Source organism: Heptranchias perlo, chromosome 20 (assembly GCF_035084215.1).
Source record: "Heptranchias perlo isolate sHepPer1 chromosome 20, sHepPer1.hap1, whole genome shotgun sequence".
NCBI classification, from domain to species: Eukaryota; Metazoa; Chordata; class Chondrichthyes; order Hexanchiformes; family Hexanchidae; genus Heptranchias; species Heptranchias perlo.
Genome location: NC_090344.1, coordinates 38,779,747 through 38,799,062, shown reverse-complemented (window position 1 = coordinate 38,799,062; position 19,316 = coordinate 38,779,747). Strand labels below are relative to the sequence as shown.

Below are 19,316 nucleotides of genomic sequence, written 5' to 3'. Positions count from 1 at the left end.
TGCCGCTGATGGACTGGGGTTGACAATTGTAAACAATTTTACAACACCAAGTTATAGTCCAGCAATTTTATTTTGAATTCACAAGCGTTCGGAGGCTTCCTCCTTCCTCAGGTGAACGTTGTTGGAAAATTGTTGAACGTTGTTGAAAATTAGTCACAATTTAGCCCTTTTTGCTCTGGTGAATCGGCGCTGCACCCACTCCAAGGCCAATATCTCCTTCCTGAATTGTGGTGCCCAGAACTGAACGCGGTCCTCCAGATGGGGTCGAACTCGATCTCGATACAATTGCAGCATAACTTCCTCCCCTTTGTATTCCAGCCCCTTTTAGAGGAAGGCTAACATTCCAATAGCCTTTTAAATTATTTTTGTACCTCTCCACTAGTTTTTAGTGATTTCTGTACTAGGACCCCTAAATCTCCCTGCTCCTCCACGGTTCCGAGCTTACCATTTAGAAAATACACTAATCCAATTGAGGGGCTGAATGGCCTACTCCTGTTCCTGTGAGTGAAAACCTCCATCATTTGTGGTAAGACTTTGTGTTCAAGACAGTAGACTGCGACAAAATGTAGATACTGTCTGACGATCATGCATTTAAACTTATTGAGAGAACAAACCCTGCATTTTTAATGGTGAACAACTGTTCTGCAAGCTTGTTAAAGGTCTATGAGCCCTACAGATGGCGGTGTCGTGGGTGGCAGTTTCAGGAGTCTTGCAGTTTCAATGCTGCTCTTTCCCTCCCGCTGCTTCACCGGGTCGTCCAGAGCTGCGAATGCGAATGTAACGAATTGAGTCGCTGTGTAACAAGGTGCAGTTTCACCTCGCCTGGAGCTGACACTGCGGCCACTAAACCAATTCGGTCCTTCTCTCTCTCTCCTCCTCCTTTCAGCAAAGCAAGGATCGACCCTCTGACTCGGGGCTTGGCGGTTGGAGAATTCTATTTGTGAGTAATGAATTGTAAAACAAAAATGCCTGCAGACGAAACGAGGAGGGTCTTTGGCTCTGGCTGAGGAGAGGCAGATTGGTCAAGTTGTTGGTGCATGGATGCATTTTAGAAATGGACAGGGGAGGGTGGTTTGCAGTTGTGTCTGCTGCTGCGAGCTGGATTGTATTCAATCAGTGACTAGAAACAAGCAGGATATTCCATGCACGTCTCACTGATTGACTTTCCCCTGACCTGGAGCACTGCGTCTTGCTTTCTGTGTGGGATGGGTGAGTATGCTGTTCATGGGGACCAAGATGGAAAATATAGTCTCTGAAGCACCATTGCTTTTTTTTGTCACAAGTACAATGTTGGGGTTTCAGTCTGTGCCTCTGGCACCACCACACGGTGGGAGTGTGCTGTCACCAGAAGATGCTGAGTCAGATTGAGCAGCCTTGCAGCCATCAGCTCTGCCAAATCCAGTTCAGGTAACTCTGCTCAGACTGTGTTTCTCCTTGGTTTGAGTTTCTGGTCCTAGAAATTTGCAAAGTGATGTTTGTAGTACTTTGATGGACAATTTCTTAAATCAGAGCAGCAAGTTCAAATCAGAGCAGACCACACCCGGAGTACTGCGTACAGTTCTGGTGCCCTTATTTAAGGAAGGACATGCTTGCATTGGAGGCAATTCAGAGAAGGTTCACTCGGTTGATTCCGGGTATGGACGGGTTGACTTATGAGGAAACATTGAACAGGTTGGGTCTATACTCATTGGAGTTTAGAAGAATGAGAGGAGATCGTATTGAAACATACAAGATTCTGAGGGGACTCGACAGGGTAGATGCTGAGAGGATGTTGCCCCTCATGGGGGAATCTAAAACTAGGGGGCATAGTCTCAGAATAGGGGGTCGCCTGTTTAAGATGGAAATGAAGAGGAATTTCTTCTCCCAGAGGGTCGTGAATCTTTGGAATTCTTTACCCCAAAAAGCTGTGGAGGCTGAGTCATTGAATACATTCAAGGCTAAGTTAGACAAATGTTTGATCAGCAAGGGAGTCAAAGCATCTAGGGAAAGGGTAGGATAGTGGAGTTGAGGTAAAAATCAGATCAGCCATGATCTCAGTAAATGGCGGAGCAGGTTCGAGGGGCCAAATGGCCTACTCCTGCTCCTATCTCTTATGGCTCTTATGGTCTAAGTTCTATTAGTATCCCACTCCAGAGACTTGAGCTGACATTCCCAGTGCAGTGCTGAGGGAGCGCTGCAGTGTCGGAGGTGCTGTCTTTCGGATGAGACGTTAAACCGAGGCCCCGTCAGCCCTCTCGTGGACATAAAAGATCCCGCTGTGCTATTTCGAAGAAAAGCAGGGGAGTTCTCCCCGGTGTCCTCGTCAATATTTATCCCTCAACCAACATCACAAACAGATTATCTAGTTATTTTTCTCATCGCTGTATGTGGGATCTTGCTGTGCGCAAATTGGCTGCCACGTTTCCCTACATTACAACAGCGACTACACTTCAAAAGTACTTCATTGGTTGCAAAGTGCTTTGGGGACGTCCTGAGGATGTGACAGGCACTATAGAAATGCAAGTTTTTTTTCTTTGATAGATTATTCCTAAATCAGAGCAGCAAGATCTCTGAGTATCTGTGGCTTGAGGTGTGTATAAACGAATGGGAGCATTTATTGAAACGTTATGTGTAGCCCCCACCATGTGCTCCGAAGCGACAAAGAAAAAGCCTGGGCTCTCCTGACCCACAGGGAGCAGAAATGGGCAGTGAGAAGTCACACTCTGCAGGCACCTGAAGCTCAGCTCTGAGGGCTTCAATGTGGAGCGACATTACCAGCTGCCTTGGGAGCAGATTTCCTGGCTTCACTTGTTGGATCGGAAAGTCGGGTTCTCGATTAAGGAATTTCTAAAACAGTGCCGGCTTGACTCGGCAGCTCTCTCTCCTCTGAGTCACAAGGTCATGGGTTCAAGCCCCACTCCCGCACAGTTAATAGTGAGGAGGAAAACTGTAGACTGGTCAGGTGGGCAGAAAAGTGGCAAATGGAATTCAATCCGGACAAGTGTGAGATAATGCATTTGGGGAGGGCAAACAAGGCAAGGGAGTAGATAATAAATGGGAGGATACTGAGAGGTGTAGAGGAACAGAGGGACCTTGGAGTGCATGTCCACAGATCCCTGAAGGTAGTAGGACAGGTAGATAAGGTGGTTAAGAAGGCATACGAGATACTTTCATTTATTAGCCGAGGCTTAGAATATAAGAGTGGGGAGGTTATGCTAGAACTGTATAAAACACTGGTTAGGCCACAGCTTGAGTACTGTGTACAGTTCTGGTCACCATATTACAGGAAAGATGTGATTGCACAAGAGAGGGTACAGAGGAGATTTATGAGGATGTTGCCAGGACTGGAGAATTTTAGCTATGAGGAAAGATTGGATAGGCTGGGGTTGTTTTCTTTGGAACAGAGGAGGCTAAGGGGAGATATAATTGAGGTGTTTAAAATTATGAGGGGCCTAGATAGAGTGAATAGGAAGGACCTATTTCCCTGAGCAGAGAGATCAAAAACCAGGGGGCATAGATTTAAAGTAATTGGTAGAAGGATTAGAGGGGAGTTGAGGAGAAATTTTTTTCACCCAGAGGGTGGTGGGGGTCTGGAACTCACTGCCTGAAAGGATGGTGGAGGCAGAAACCCTCATCGCATTTAAAAAGTACTTGGACAAGCACTTGAAGTGTCGTAACCCACAAGGCTACGGACCAAGAGGTGGAAAGTGGAATTAGGCTGGATAGCTCTTTTTCGGCCGGCACAGACAGGATGGGCCGAACAGCCTCCTTCTGTGCCATAAATTTCTATGATTCTGTGATAACCTTGGCTGATGCTTCAGTGCAGTACTGAAGGAGTGCTGCATTGTCGGAGGTGCCGTCTTTCAGATGAGACATTTATCCACGGCCCAGCCCACCTGTTCAGATGATCATGAAAGATCCAGCGGCACTCCTTTCAAGGAAGAGCAAGGAGAGCTTTGGCATCCTGGCCAACATTATTCAACCAACACCAACAAAACAGACTGTCTGTGGTCAGTCGGCTTATCGCTGTTTTTGGGATCTTGCTGTGTTAAATTGGCTGCTGCGTTTGCCTACATAACAACAGTAGCTACACTTTTTTAAAAAGTATTTAATGGGCAGTGACGAGCTTTGGGGCATCCTTCGGAGGTGATGGGCTCTATCTAAATGCACATTTGTTTGTTCATCTAAACAGGGAACATGAAAGTCATTTTAAATTGAAGTCCATTTTTTTTCCCGACAATGTCTCGTGCAGTGCACACATTAAATGTTAAATTTGCAATGAATTTTCAGCAGCAGCAAAGTGAAACTCAGGGCTCACACCTTGATCCCAAACATGCCCCGATCCCACTCCCATTTCTGGTTGCAGATTACAGCAAAAGCTGGGCTCCCAACTCCGATCTGCTGCTGAATTCCAAATCAGGGATGGTGTGTGTGCTCAGAATTGGATAAATGCTCCAGCTGCAGCCTAACCAGTGATTTATGAAGGTTTTGCATAACTTCCTTGCTTTTGTACTCTATGCCTCTATTTATATTGCCTCTCCTCGATCTTCCGACCAAAATGAATCATTTCACGCTTCTCTGCGTTACATTTCATCTGCCATGCGTCTGTCCGTTTCACCAGCCTGTCCGTGTCCTCCTCGCTGTTTCCTACATTTCCAAGTAAAATTGGAAAAGCTGCTACACTTGGTGGATTATCAGCAACGGATGCACTCGGCAGTCCTTGTGATCCTGCACAGTATGTGACGTTGCATTTCGTGAGTTGGATGCTATTGAAAGCAAGTTTCAATTTAAAATGCCTTTCGATTTATTTTAATCAAGGGGAAGAGCAGGTGGAATGGGACTAATTGGATAGCTCTTTCAAAGAGGCCGGCACAGGGCACGATGGGCTGAATGGCCTCCTCCTGTGCTGTAACTACGATGATAGGACACTGTGGTGAAGCTGCGGACAAGCCGAATTGGGTCAAGATGGATTTGACGTGTACTATTAGTTTTACCCTGTTGGCAGTCTTTATTGGTGCTTTGGATTGCTGTGTTTTATTTTTAAATCCATCTGCTTTTCCCTGTAGGATTGCTGTGGTTTGACTCTGCATCATCCTGGCGCTTTTCCGTCTAGATGGAGTTTACCTATCCAAAGTGGAAGATGAATTTGTGGACAAAATTACCGAAGAGCTGGAATGTCTCCTGTCACAAACAGTTCACGATCCGAAAAAGTAAGGAAGACGGAGTCCGTGACTTCTGTCTTGTATTTGCACTCGCCCTCCCAACAGATGAATTTATACCCCGTCAAATGCATTGCACCCTTCCCTCCAGCACTCCCAACTCACCCAGCCGGCATTTTTAACTCTCCTACATTACAACAATGACTACACTTCACAGGTACTGCATTGGCTGCAAAGTGCTTTGTCACGTCCTGAGGTTGTGAGGTCCCATTGGCTTTTGACATCTGGAATGATAGAATCATCGAAATTTACGGCACAGAAGGAGGCTGTTCGGCCCGTCGTGTCTGTGCCGGCCGAAAAAGAGCTACCCAGCCTAATCCCACTTTCCAGCTCTTGATCCGTAGCCCTGTGGGTTACCGCACTTCAGGTGCACATCCAGGTACTTTTTAAATGCGATGAGGGTCTCTGCCTCTACCTCCCTTTCAGGCAGTGAGTTCCAGACCCCCACCACCGTCTGGGTGAAAAAATGTCTCCTCAACTCCCCCCTAATCCTTCTACCAATTACTTCAAATCTATGCCCCCTGATTATTGACCTCTCTACTAAGGGAAATAGGTCCTCCCTATCCACTCTATCAAGGCCCCAAATAATTTTAGACACCTCAATTAAATCTCCCCTCAGCCTTCTCTGTTCCAAAGAGAACAACCCCAGCCTATCCAATCTTTCCTCATAGTTAAAATTCTCCAGTCCTGGCAACATCCTCGTAAATCTCCTCCGTACCCTCTCTAGTGCAATCACATCGTTGCTGTAATGTGGTGACCAGAAGTGTACGCAGTACTCTCGCTGTGGGAGATATTAATAACTGATGGTTAGTAGGGATTGTGTAACGATGATTGACGGGCTCTGGTTCGGTCACTTTGCTCTCTTGTGTCCCGCCCGCAGAGTCCTGCTCTTCCCACCGCTGCCCAGTCGTTTGCGGTACCTGACCCACCGGATCGTCGAGAACTTTGACCTGCTGAGCAGCTTCTCGGTCGGAGAGGGAGCCGAGCGGAGGACGGCTGTATGCCTGACTGAAATGAGGTAAGCGCGGGAGGTTGAGGGGAATATTGGCCCGTCAGTTCACGTGACCTCTCCTTTCCAAACTGCAATGCAGATTCCGGTTCATCGACGCCAGGAATAGGTGTCACACTAGCTAATGTCGGGCGATGCCGTTCGGAGATGAATGTGGCAAATGGAGGCCGAGTGCTTTGCTCACAGGGCGAGGGAAGGGGCAGAATTGGGGGACATGTCCTTCTTCAGGGTCTTCAAAGAGCCAAGTACAGAACGCCCTTGGAAGTATCCTGGGAGCAAATCAGCTGCCAAATCTTTCAAATGGGGAATGATGTATAACCTGAGATGACGGGGGGCGAAGGGGTGTCCCTTGGTTTTTTTTTTAAAAAGCTGCATGGAATGGTCAGTTTAGGTGTTGAGTTTACGTACAATTCTTCAGTATTCATAATTATCGTATGACTGAGACTGGGTATCAGAGTGTAGCAGAACCCTGGTCCATTCGCCCCAAAGATTGGTTGTCGATTGGATTGCCTTTGTGAAACCTCTGTCCAGTGTTGGTGTCCACAGCGGCAGTGCTTGGTTATCCGAAGGTTTTGGGTCGGGTTATTGCAGTAATTGTTCGAGAGGGGAGAGGCGAGGGAAGGAACCTGACCTGATGGTAATGATGAAACCATGTCCGTGTGAATGTGATGCAGTCAAACCTCAAATATACGCAGCGAGTTGTTAGGGCGGTGGAAGCAGGTTCAATAGGAACTTTCAAAAGGGAATTGGATAAATAGTTGAAGGGAAAACATTTCCAGGGCTATGGGGAAAGAGCAGAGGAATGGGACTAATTGGATAGCTCTTTCAAAGAGCTGACACGGGCACGGTGGGCTGAATGGCCTCCTCCTGTGCTGTACCTACGATGATACGTAAACTGCCTTGGAGAAATGAATGACCAATAAGTGATAGAGGTATGACTCACCCTTCTCCAGCTCTTCCCATCTTTTCCATGAGAACTGGTGTCTCTGCTCCATTTTGTACGTTAGAGTCATAGAGTCAAACAGCACGGATAGAGGCCCTTCGGCCCATCGTGTCCGCGCCGGCCATCAGCCCTGTCTACTCTAATCCCATATTCCAGCATTTGGTCCGTAGCCTTGTATGCTATGGCATTTCAAGTGCTCATCCAAATGCTTCTTGAATGTTGTAAGGGTTCCTGCCTCCACAACCCTTGCCGTTGACTTGCAACTAATTTTATTGCATTTGACCGTTCAGCTGCACCGAAAGGTTCAAAGTGTGAAGTGATTGGGGTGAGGGGGACGTGGGGGGTCACGGGATCTCGACCTTTCTGTCCAGCTATTCAGGTCGAGTCATGAACTGCACCGGAGCAGTCAATAACCGTTGCCTGAAACCTGAGATGATTGGCCTTCCGTTTACTTTCCCTCTCCCACGGCGACCATTGGCAGATGCAGTGCCAGCATCCATCGATGCCACGACTGAGGCCGTCAAATCATTAAATGAAGGGCAGGTCGGATTGGAGCCCTCGTCTCACCACCGTGATCTGTTTTAACAGGCTGTTTTTAATCCCTGTTTCGTTAGATTACACCCGCCTCAGGAGGAGAATTCCAGCGACGCGAATGCACAATGTCATCAGGCACAATGGAAAAGCAACGATGAGCAGACGGAGGCATTTCGACCTCTTCGTGACGGGGCTTCGAGGTTCCAAAAGCTGCCTCCCGGCAACAGCCATCCCAGGAATAAGCCTGATAAAGCCTTGTATTTCCCCAGGGCTCAATGCCAGAACAATCGAGAGAGAAGAAGAGACGTCAAGTTCAATTACAAAAGAGAGGGCAAGAGCCGAAAGGCCAACAGCAGCAGGAAGGAGGAAGGGAGCGAACCGAGACGAGGCAGGATTGATACCGGCAGAGTGCCGGCCGAGGAGGAGGACGTCCCGTGTGGACAGACTTGCACTCCCGAAGATGCCGCTCCGCTTTGTGCACTCGCCAGGGCAAAGGCGGCTTGTGCCGAGGAAGGGGAGGAATGCACAGCTTCAAACCTGGGACCAATAGAGCGGGAAGACGATGCCCAAGAGAATACTCCAAATGAAGACGCGGCAGCTGATCAGGTTTTGGACGTAAGTCCTGCTGAACCAGAAGGAAAGCGAGGACCAAATTCGAAAGATGAGATGAAATCCTCGTCTAATGAGGAACGGGCAGGAGAAGAAAAGGAAGGGCCCAGATTGCACAGTGCGGGAAGTCTGCTGGAAGACGATAAACCCTCACTGGTTCATCAAGTCGAGGCTGTGCAGCAGGAGCTTCAGACTTCAACGCCTGCCTCAAAGACCGCCGAAGCCACAGGCACCGGCCCGAGAGCACCGTGTAATCTTCAGTTGGAAGACAATGCCGCCTTCAATCATGACCAGTCTCCGACGAGCAGCACTGTAGATTTGACCAGCCCCGCGGAGAGCCGACACACCCTGAAATATGAAGAGGGGGAGAACATGCTGGGCGACCAGGAGGAGACGTGTCGCGAGTCGGATAACTTGCTGCACGCTGGAGATTTCTCAGCAGAAGACCAGGTTGGGGTGGAGGTGAAGACTGAAGGGACCGGGACGCCAAGTCCGGATGCTCGGAATCCCCATGGAGACTCCGCAGATTTACTCAAAGAGGTAACCTAGTTCTGCTGAGAATGCATGGGTTTGTTTCAAAATGTACCCGATACACAAGTCACGGACCACCATCTGTAATTACCCCATGAGGTGATGTTGGGAGGAATCCGAATCCTTCATTATTTTTAATATCAAAAAGACATATAACGTGGGCATAGAAAAATGAGCTTGACCTAACTATTCCCACGACTGTGCGTTACCAATCCCGTAACACTGTACTTTGGGGAAACACTTGATGTTGCTTTACTTTTTGTGTTTGTGTGTGTTTGCATCGCAACATGGGAAAGAACAGGGCTGGTCCAATCCCAGAAACCAATACTCCTGAGTTCCCTACTCCCTCAATTATCCCGTCAGTTTTTCCCCACTTTCTCTCTCCCTGGGCGTGGAATCATTTGATCCAAACGACTGTCCCTCCTCTGAGCTTGAGCCTGTATCCCCTGATTCAAGAGTTCCTGGCAATCTCGACACTCCTGCTCCTTGGTGTAAGATCTATTTGGGGGACGCCATCGGGGTGCTGACCAGCCACCCTCCATGAGGCTTGGAACGAGGACTGGATTTCCAAGGGTTTCTCCTGCTTCAGTCGCTGGGAGTTCATCTATTTTCTCAGATTGGCTGTCTTCCACAGTGACTCACATAAAGCTCTGCACTGACCGTGGTTGGTATCACTTAAGCCTTCAGTTCCCCAGGATTGCTTCACTTGTTGCTTGGTGCCCACCTTTCCTCTAAAGTACATAAGAAATAGGAGCAGGAGTAGGCCATACGGCCCCTCAAGCCTGCTCCGCCATGCAACAAGATCATGGCTGCAACTCCACTTTCCTGCCCGATCCCCATATCCCTCGATTGCCCTGGAGTCCAAAAATCTATCCATCTCAGCCTTGAATATATTCAATGACTCAGCATCCACAGCCCTCTGGGGTAGAGAATTCCAAAGATTCACAACCCTCTGCGTGAAGAAATTCCTCCTCATCTCAGTCTTGAATGGCCGACTCCGTATCCTGCGATTATGTTCCCGAGTTCTAGACTGTCTAGCCAGGGGAAATAATCTCTCAGCATCTACCCTGTCGAGCCCCCTCATAATCTTACATGTTTCAATGAGATCACCTCCCATTCTCCTAAACTCCAGTGAGTATGGGCCCATTCTACTCAACTTTGATATTAGGACTAAATGGAATTCAGACATAGATCAACCATGATATAATTGAATGGCGGAACAGGCTTGAGGGCCTGAATGGCCTGCTCCTGTACCTATGAGTACTATTTAAATGTAGGTTCTAGTTCTGGTTAGGAGTTGTGGTAAGTAATCAATATTTATGTGTTCCGTTGCACTGTTCTTAAGCCTGCTTCTTGTCATTTCAGCTTTCAGCTTGCCTGAAGGAGACCAGCATCAGTATTGAACAGCCTCAGTCTGACTACTCCACCTACCTGTCAGGGGAAGTCCACATGGGTGAGTTGGAGTTTGGACACATCATTGAAATTTATGACTTTCTACCACAGCTGAAAACTGAAGACATACAGGAGGCTTTTGGCAGTTTTCGGTAAGTATCTAGATTTCCTCTGTTCATACTTTTCCTTTGGTGCAATGGTTCCAGAGTCACTCTGCTTTCACTGAGGTTGGACACGGGCAGGGAGATTACAAGCAGTCATTCGGTTGAAAGGTTCAGATGATCTGAAGCCAGAAGTGTGGATCTGAATGCGGGGATTAGAATATGGCCTTAATCACTTTAATCTTATCTGCCAAAACAGGCTTTCCTCTTTCTCTCTCCTCCCCCTCCCTCGACAAAATAGTCTGTTCGAGAAAACTAACCAACTGTACCTCCAATAGAAACCAAAGTAAGTTTGACCTTTGACAGCAATACCAACCTTGCCCAAAAAGGGCCACAGTTGGTTAATTTTTCATGGGGTGGGTTGGGGGAGAACCTTCATGTTTAAGGGAAATGGTTTTTGCCTTTATCAGCCTATGGAAACCAGAAATGGTGGAGAGTTGTGCTTGTAAGTGTATTGGGAATGCTTAATGTGATTAAATAAGGGGGAAAATGCTCCAGTGGCTGGAGTCATACCTTGCACAAAGGAAGATGGTAGTGGTTGTTGTTGAAGGCCATTTATCTCATCCCCAGGACGTTGCTGCAGGAGTTCCTCAGGGCAGTGTCCTAGGCCCGGCCATCTTCAGCTGCTTCATCAATGACCTTCCCTCCATCATAAGGTCAGAAATGGAGATGTTCGCTGATGACTGCACAGTGTTCAGCTCCATTCGCAACCCCTCAGATAATGACGCAGTCCGTGCCCGCATGCAGCACGACCTGGACAACATCCAGGCTTGGGCTCATAAGTGGCAAGTAACATTCGGGCCAGACAAGTGCCAGGCAATGACCATCTCCAACAAGAGAGAGTCTAACCACCTCCCCTTGACATTCAACGGCATTACCATCGCCGAATCCCCCACCGCCAACACCGTGGATGCTGCATCGTTGGGAGTCGCCATCCTTTGGATCAGCGATCTGCCCGTTTCTGTGGATGTCGATGATCCCATGGCACTGTGTCAGGGAGAGCGGGGAGCTCTCCTGGTGTCCTGGCCAACATTCCTCCCATGACCAACACCACCAACAAATGGAACAGCTGAGCCGGTCGTTGACCGCACTGCTGGTCTCAAATCATGCTGTGTCTGATAATGGCTGCCGGATTTACTGAGATCAATCACTGCCCTTTCGAGTAATTCATTGTGTGGGAGGCGCTTCTGAGGGATGTGATAATACGTCCTGGAAATGCAAATCTCTCCTGAAACTTCTTTTTTTCACTTCATTCGCCAGTGATAAAGGCTTCAGAATAAAATGGGTGGATAGTACACATGCTTTGGGATTATTTTCCAGTCCAGATTCAGGTAGGTGCCTTTGGCAGATGTGCTGATTCTCATTGATTTATATTCCTGTCAGATATCTGTTATCACTTGATGTGGCTGTGCAGAGATATCTGTAACACCTGATAAACTGCAAAAGGATTGAGCAAGAGAGGTTATATTTTGGTGTATTGGGCCTTTTTTTTAAAAAAAAGAAATCTCATCTCAATTTTAAAAACTTTCTTTAAAGCTTCTTCACAAGTCCTGAACCTGTTTCTTTGGCTCTGCCAAAATCACACGGTTGCCTTTACTGTCAATTGGCCGAGCCACTCCGTGTTGGTGTTTATCATTATAACCCTCTGAGATCTCTGCCTTCCACCAATCCTGGCCTCTTGCGTATCCCTGATTTTCATTGGTCCACCATCGGTGGCCATGCCTTCAGCTGCCTAAGCTCTGGAATTCCCTCCGTAAGCCTGTCTGCCTCTCTCTCTTCCTTTAAGACGCTCCTTAAAACCTACCTCTTTGACCAAGCTTTCGGTCACCTGTCCTAACATTTCCTTATGTGGCTTGGTGTCAGATTTCGTCTGACAAGACTCCTGTGAAGTGCCTTGGGACATTTTCCTACTTGCTTGCCACGTCCCCAGATCCCTTGATCTCTAACTATATTGACTCTGAACTCTTTATCACAAATGATGCATTGATCACAGTGCCTGTTAAACTTAAGGCACGATGCAATAGGACAGTTGATCTGAAGAAAAGTGAATTCTGGATTCCGTTAAGAACCCAGAAGCAATTGGGAACGTAAGGAGCAGTATATTTGGATGTAAAGTTCTCGAGAGAATGGTCCCTCCATTTTGTTACTGGCTTGAAGCTCTTGCTGTAAATGAGTGATTGTTAACGTTGTTTTATTTCAGCCTCTGAGGCCCTGTCCATCAGCCATTCGCAGCTAAAATCTCGGCCTCTGTCTCAAGCAACAAAACAGTCAAAACTCAAGGTCGCCAGATGTTCAGGTAATCGATCAGCAGAAGGAGCTTGCACAAGAGTATTTCTTGGTGTTGTTTGATCTGGGTAAGGGGAAGATTTTCTCTTTGTCCTTGTTGTAGTGCAATCATAGGCATGTTATTTTATAAACTTGATACACTGAGGAAATCTCTAATTGATGCAAGGTGCTGACATGTCAACAGGAGAGAGTGAGTTGAGTCGATTCCGGTCTTGCAATCCTCACCCCACTCTGCGCAGACATTCCCCATCCCGACCCACAGGAAATGTGATGCAGAAATTTGCATTTCCTTTCTAGTGCCTTTTGTGTTCTATGACCGCTTTGGCCTGGTTGGTGTCACTCTCGTCTCCGAGTCAAAAGATTGTGGGTTGATGTCCCACTGCAGGACTTGAGCACAAAATCTAGGCTGACACTCCATTGCAGTACTGAGGGAGTGCTCCATTGTCGGAGGTGCTGTCATTCGCATGAGATGTTATGCTGATCAGGTGGACATACAACATCCTATGGCACTGTTGGAAATGCAGGGGAATTCTCCTGGTGTCCTGGAAAACATTTCTCCCTCAATCAACGCCACCAAAAACAGATTATCTGGTCTTTCATTTGCTATCTGCGGGACCTTGCTGTGCGTAAATTGGTTGCTGTGTTTGCCTGGAAAACAACTGTGACTGTACTTGCATTGATTAGTGAAGCATTTTGGGATGTCCTGAGGACATGATAAGACACAACATAAATGCAAGCTTTCGTTCATTCCCTCCTTCCTTCTCTGCGTTTGGTCATTTCAGCTTGATTTCCTGTGCATTTTTATTCGGGGGAATTTGAAAAGCAGTCCTTTTAAATGTTGCTTTGCTTGTAGAATTCTTACAGCCGGTGAAGGAGAGAGCACAGACCAACACTGTGATCGCCAAGAGGCTGGTGATCAGAGCTCTGGGACTGCAAGGCAGTGAACGCAAAGGGCAGCCAAACCCCAAACCCAAGAGTCTGGGGGAAACAAAAGGTGTGTTTCAGATCTCCCTCAGCATCTTCAATTCGCCGGGAATACTGTTCGAAATGAACCTCTTCATTCTATTTCAAGTGAGGTGAAAAGATCGGAATGATTTTGTTTTCTCTCTCCTGGGAGTCGTGGAACTGAGTTTCGTCAAAATCAGACGATGGTGTTTTCATCAATTCTTTAAAAAGGAGTTGGATACATAACCGGTTTAAAATGGGATTGGAGGCTGTAGATGTAGACTGGAGTACCAAATATCTCATGGACTGTGATGATTCTTGTGCTGATGAGATTGGGATTGGTTGTATTGTTTGTGAAATCCATCTTTCGGGTGAGACGTTAAACCGAGGCCCTGCCTGCCCCCTCAGGTGGATGTAAAGGATCCCATGGCAGTATTTTGAAGACGAGCAGGGGAGTTGGCCCTGGTGTCCTGGCCAATATTTATCTCTCAACCAACATCACTGAAACAGATGATCTGGTTGTTACCACATTGCTGTTTGTGGGACTTTGCCAGAAATTGGCTGCCGTGTTTCCTACATTATAACAGTGACTACACTTCAAACTGGCTGTAAAGCGCTTTGGGATGTCCTGAGGTTGTGAAAGGCGCTATATAAATACAGGTCTTTAAAGGTAGCAGACGGTTTAATACTGGAGATGTAAGAATGATAAATATTCTGGGGCTTTGCTTAACTACCTTTGGACATATTTTTCCTGAGCCGATGAAAGGTTGGATTTTGGGAGGAGTGGGCTGAATCAGCCAAGTGCCCTCTTTCTTATTCCATGTTTCCTTCTGTTCTTCTAGTTCAGCTGCAGAAGACAAAGACTGATGATAGCACTGACGACACACTGGTAAGTACCTCAGTATCCAGTCCGACTCCCGCCTGTAAAATCGAATGGAAACCATTGCTATGCTCTATGCTTGGTGACGTGTTTTGCTGTTTCCTTACTTGGCCTCTTCCTTAGTCCCGACCAGATATTGTTGTGTGTGAATTGTGTTCCTCACGTATGGAAAGTCTGAGTCATCTCCTCGTTGGAGAATCTGCTGCTTAAGTGTCACTTTGGGTTTGGAGCAGCATCTCTCCTCTGAATCAAAAGATTGTGGGCTCAAGCCTCACTGCAGGACTTGAGCACAGAATCGATGCTGACACTTCAGTGCAGTACTGAGGGAGTGCTGCAATGTTGGGGGTGCTGTTTTTGGATGAGTCGTTAAACAAGGCCCTGTTTGTCTGTTCAGTTGAGACATTAAAGATTCCACGGCACCTTTTTGAAGAACAGGGAGTTCTCCTCCTGCCTTGGGCAACGTTCATCCCTCAATCAATGCCACCAAAACAGATGAACTGGTCGTTTGTGTAATGAATGTTTGTGGGAGCTTTCTGTGCACAAAAAGGCTGCTGCATTTACTTCTAGAACAACAGCGATTGAGTGCGAAGTGGTTCAGGATATCCCGAGGATGTGAAAGGCACTATGTAAATGCAAGTTCACTCCTGAAAAAAAACGGGCCTGTTGTAATTAGCTGCGTGAGGTCGTGCATTCAATGCTGCAGGCCATGAATTGTCTGCCCACATCAATCCTCTGTAAATGTGAAACTGCTGCTCACTGTGTGAGGGCAGGAAATAACAGTGACTAAACTTCAAAAGAAGAAGTACTTCATTGGCTGTAAAGCGCTTTGGATGTCCTGAGGTCATGAAAGGCTCTATATAAATGCAAATTTGTTCTTTCTTTACATAGAAACTATCACATGGAAACAGGCTTTTTGGCCCCACCAGTCCGTATTGGTACTTGCCCTTCACATGAGCAGTAGGCCTAATCCCATGGGCCTGCTTTGTTCCCATATCTCTTCACTCCCCCTCCCTTTAACCACCTATTAAATGTTGACATGACAATCAAGCAAGGAACTGGCTCCTGGAGATGGTATTGTTCCCAGTGCTAAATAGGTTATTTGGAGAGAGTTGTACCTGTTCAGGAAATGACCCACAGTTTCAAGTTGACTCGTAGTCTGGTTGGGCAGAGCTCAAAACAGGCACTAATAATGAGCAATATTCCTTCGCAATTTGAAGTGAAAGGGAAAAGAGGCTCCTGTTAACCTGAAGCACGTAGAGCAGTATTAGTGTTAACATTCTCATTATCGCATGGTTTGTGTTACTCCTCACAACGGATTAATATTTTTCCGTGGGGTTTAAGTAAAAATGACATGCTGTTTCTGTTAAGAAGCCTTGATGCTGTCAACAGTGCAGCAGAGCAGCTTAAGCCTTCCACTGCAGATTGATGCTTACGCGATGGCTTTGTATCTCATCATCACTGCCGCTGCTTCGAATGTTGGGTTGAAAACATTGAGACCAGCTGGAGAATAAGAAGCAGCTGATCACAACAGACGAGAGGTTAAACATGTTCCAAAGAGTGGCCGTCAGTGAGATGCAGGGATTGTGCAGTGTTGAGGAGAGAACATTTCATTTCTATGGTAACACTTCAATTTTATATTCAGTGTTGCACACCAAAGATTGAGCGTTTCTTTTTTCCAAGTACATTTTAAGAGTGTGATTGTGCCCTTTTGCTTGGAATCTTCACCAACTTAAGCGGTGAGCTTTCAGAACGATTTATCAGACAGGATTTCAGGGTGTCATCTGTTATCGTTCTGCAGCACCTTTCACTCCAAGCACTTCACACTATGAATTGCTTTTTCCACTAAACTGGCTGTTGGTATTTAGGCAAATGTCCTATGACCAATTGAAGCTCCTCCATTAGGGCATGAAAGAAGACTTGCATTTATATAGCGCCTTTCACGACCTCAGGATATCCCTAAGCACTTTACAGCCAATGAAGTACTTTTGAAGTGTAGTCACTGTTGTAATGTAGGAAACGCGGCAGCCAATTTGCGCACAGCAAGATCCCACAAACAGCAAGGTGATAATGACCAGGTAATCTGTTTTGGTGAATATTGGATGAGGGATAAATATTGGCCAGGACGCTGGGGAGAACGCCCCTGCTCGTCTTCGAAATAGTGCCATAGGATCTGAGTGTGAGGGACGATGGGGCCTCTGTTTAACGTCTTCACTTGAAAGACGGCACCTCCGACAGTGCAGAGCTCCCTCAGTAGTGCGCTGGGCGTGTCAGCCGAGATAATGTGCTCAAATCTCAGGGATGGGCCTTGAATCCACAGCCTTCAGTCTCGGAAGAGCCACGGCTGACACTTGGAGGTCAAGAGCTGGTTCGCGGATATTGTTCTCCCAGATTCCGAACTAAACCAATGCCAGGAGAAAAAGGGCTTCAGCTCTTATTCTCCTGTTAAGCAAATAAGGGATGGGTTGGGCCACATTTTGCGGCTGAAAGATTGACATTAATGGTCAGGTTTATTGTCAGTGAAGACGTATTCTAATCCTGAATTGTACCTCGGCTGCCAATCTTGATCAAAGAACCACGCAGCGTGTCCTTTTATTATCGAGCGTGCCATTTGCTCCCCTCACTGTTGTTATTAGCCCTGGCGCAGGCATTGGCTGGGTAATGCCAATCAGGATTAATATTCTGCTTTGTCCTTTTTTTCTGGCATTACAGGATTCTGCTGGTGATCCAAGTACTGAGTGACTGCGAAACGCAGGACCTGGACAAGATTACACGCGGATGGTTCAACAGAAGACATATACTGTACCTTTTTCTGTGCACTTGACACAGCATTAAAGCTATCTCTGGGCTAGAGGGTGCTTCAGCACAGTTTTTGATTTGGCCTGATTTCTTTCTCTTCATGGAGCTTCCTTCTGTCCGTCAATGAGTTTGACTCTGCACCATTGATGAGAAGCTTTCTACAGTGCGTTGGGGTGACGTGGGATTGGCGGTTTTGTTGATTCACATTTGATATTTCTCAAATTGGGATTGGTATTGAAAAGGAAAAATTTACAGGGTCAAAGGGAAAGAGTAGGGGAGTGAGACTAACTGGTAGCTCTTTCAAAGAGCCAGCACAGACATGATGGGCCAAATGGCCTCCTACTGTGCGATATAATTCAATGAAATGAATTATTTGTGATTTCAGATTTGCCCCTCCCGATCTCTGTAACATTCTGCAACCCTCCAAGATCTCCGCACTCCTCCAATTCTCACCTTTTGTGCATCCCTGATTTGAATCGCTCCACCATTGGCGGCCGTGCCTTCAGCGACCTGGACCCGAAGCTCAGGAATTCCCTCCCTAAACCCTCTCTACCTCTCTCTCTTCCTTTAAGACTCTCCTTAAAAACCTACCTCTTTGACCAAATTTTTGGCCACGTGTCCGAATGTATCCAAATATGGCTCGGTGTCAAATTTTGTCTGAGAGGAGTCCTGTGAAGTGCCTTGGGACGTTTTACGAAGTGAAAGGCGCTGTATAAATGCAAGTTGTTGTTGGGCACACTGTCCAGGGTTACTGCTGTCCTCCTGGCAGGGACACTAGTAATGCTTTGGCTTCACCAGTCTGTACCAAAAAGTGGGGGGAATCCATCACTGAGCTTCACGAAAGCCACAGAAAATGCAGAATCTGCCATTAACTCGTGCTCAGGTAGCAAAGCTGTCAGAATGGCTGTTGTGGATGGAGCAATGCCATGCAGAGGCATTAGGGTGAGTTGGAGTTGGAGCTGGGGCACAATGTGGTGAAGATTGCATTGTGCCTCTCCTGTCACGGGCTGGTAGCGCGCCGTAGAAGTGCACACTCCCAGCCCGTAGCTTTTAATGGACGCTAAACTGCGGGCTGGGAGTGTGTGGTTGTGGGAGCCCATAAAAACCCCCTCCCGGTGAGGACTTGCCACGCTATCGGCTGGTATTAAGATGGTTACGGTCACGGAAGGAACGGCCTGTCAGACTATTCATCGGCCTGTGAATCCTTCCACTACTTCACATTATTCTCTCCAAGGGAGGAACATGAAGATACAAAATCAACAACGTCTTGCACGCCATTTTACCACAAATGACAGCTTATTTCTATGAATTATAAATGAAAGCTTTATTTACCCAAAGTTACTTGCACAATATTCATGGCTTTTATATCACTAATTGTGTATGGGTGAACAAAATAATTTTTTTTAAAGCTTCTGTTGCAGCAGATCATTTTGTTGTACACAGACATACCATGTACCAGTGTATCTCCAGCTGACCTTTTGAGATGCTGTTGTGAAGCATCCCTGAAAGCTGCTGTTGCCTCCTAAAACCGATCCCACCTCAAAGCTCGCTCCAACCAATTTGCCTGGTGTTTAGCCAGACAGTTGGTGCCCTCCAGTCCTCTCTGTCAGTGCTTGCCAATGACTGTGCTTTACTGCACCAGACACTTAAAGGCTGCGGGCATTGCATCTGATGAGAAACTGCAAGTTCATGACGGCATTTCAGTTTCAAAATATGATATGGAAACCACTGCTGCCTGAGGGGGTTTAAATCCTGAGCAGCTGAGCGACACACAGCAGGGAGGATCTTGATTCACTTCCCTTCCCCCTTCTCTCTGTGTTGCATTAACTGATCTCAGTTGGGGTGAAGATACAATGGCCTCAGCCATCCCCAAGTTCGGGAAGAGTAAAATTGAACAGGGTTCTTGTTTTTCAAAAGCTACCCACTGATGGCTGCTGCAAGTGTGCAACAACGGGAGTGATGCCGTCATTCCTGCCAATGTGTCCAGGGCCTTTTGGTTCGAGTGTCTCAGGGACTGACAAAGTCACCCAGT

The 19,316-nt window shown here is 47.0% G+C and overlaps 1 protein-coding gene across 1 annotated transcript; it reads left to right on the top strand.

Annotated features, from left to right (window-relative positions):
• Window positions 1-734: 734 nt before the first annotated feature.
• LOC137335723 (R3H and coiled-coil domain-containing protein 1-like) lies at window positions 735-17,353 on the top strand. The gene is made up of 10 exons (XM_068001036.1): window positions 735-940; window positions 5,046-5,189; window positions 6,079-6,216; window positions 7,765-8,833; window positions 10,190-10,368; window positions 11,638-11,708; window positions 12,578-12,673; window positions 13,517-13,657; window positions 14,451-14,497; window positions 17,198-17,353. Exons 3-10 carry the CDS (start codon window positions 6,212-6,214, stop codon window positions 17,225-17,227), a joined length of 1,638 nt encoding a protein of 545 aa, XP_067857137.1. The 5' UTR covers window positions 735-940; window positions 5,046-5,189; window positions 6,079-6,211; the 3' UTR covers window positions 17,228-17,353.
• The last annotated feature ends 1,963 nt before the right edge of the window (window positions 17,354-19,316 follow it).

Excerpts from the sequence above, each read along its gene's own strand:
- LOC137335723 (XM_068001036.1), top strand. Across the intron at positions 12,674-13,516 it reads CAAGGTCGCCAGATGTTCAG|AATTCTTACAGCCGGTGAAG; the intron begins GTAATCGATCAG and ends CTTTGCTTGTAG. Across the intron at positions 14,498-17,197 it reads ATAGCACTGACGACACACTG|GATTCTGCTGGTGATCCAAG; the intron begins GTAAGTACCTCA and ends CTGGCATTACAG.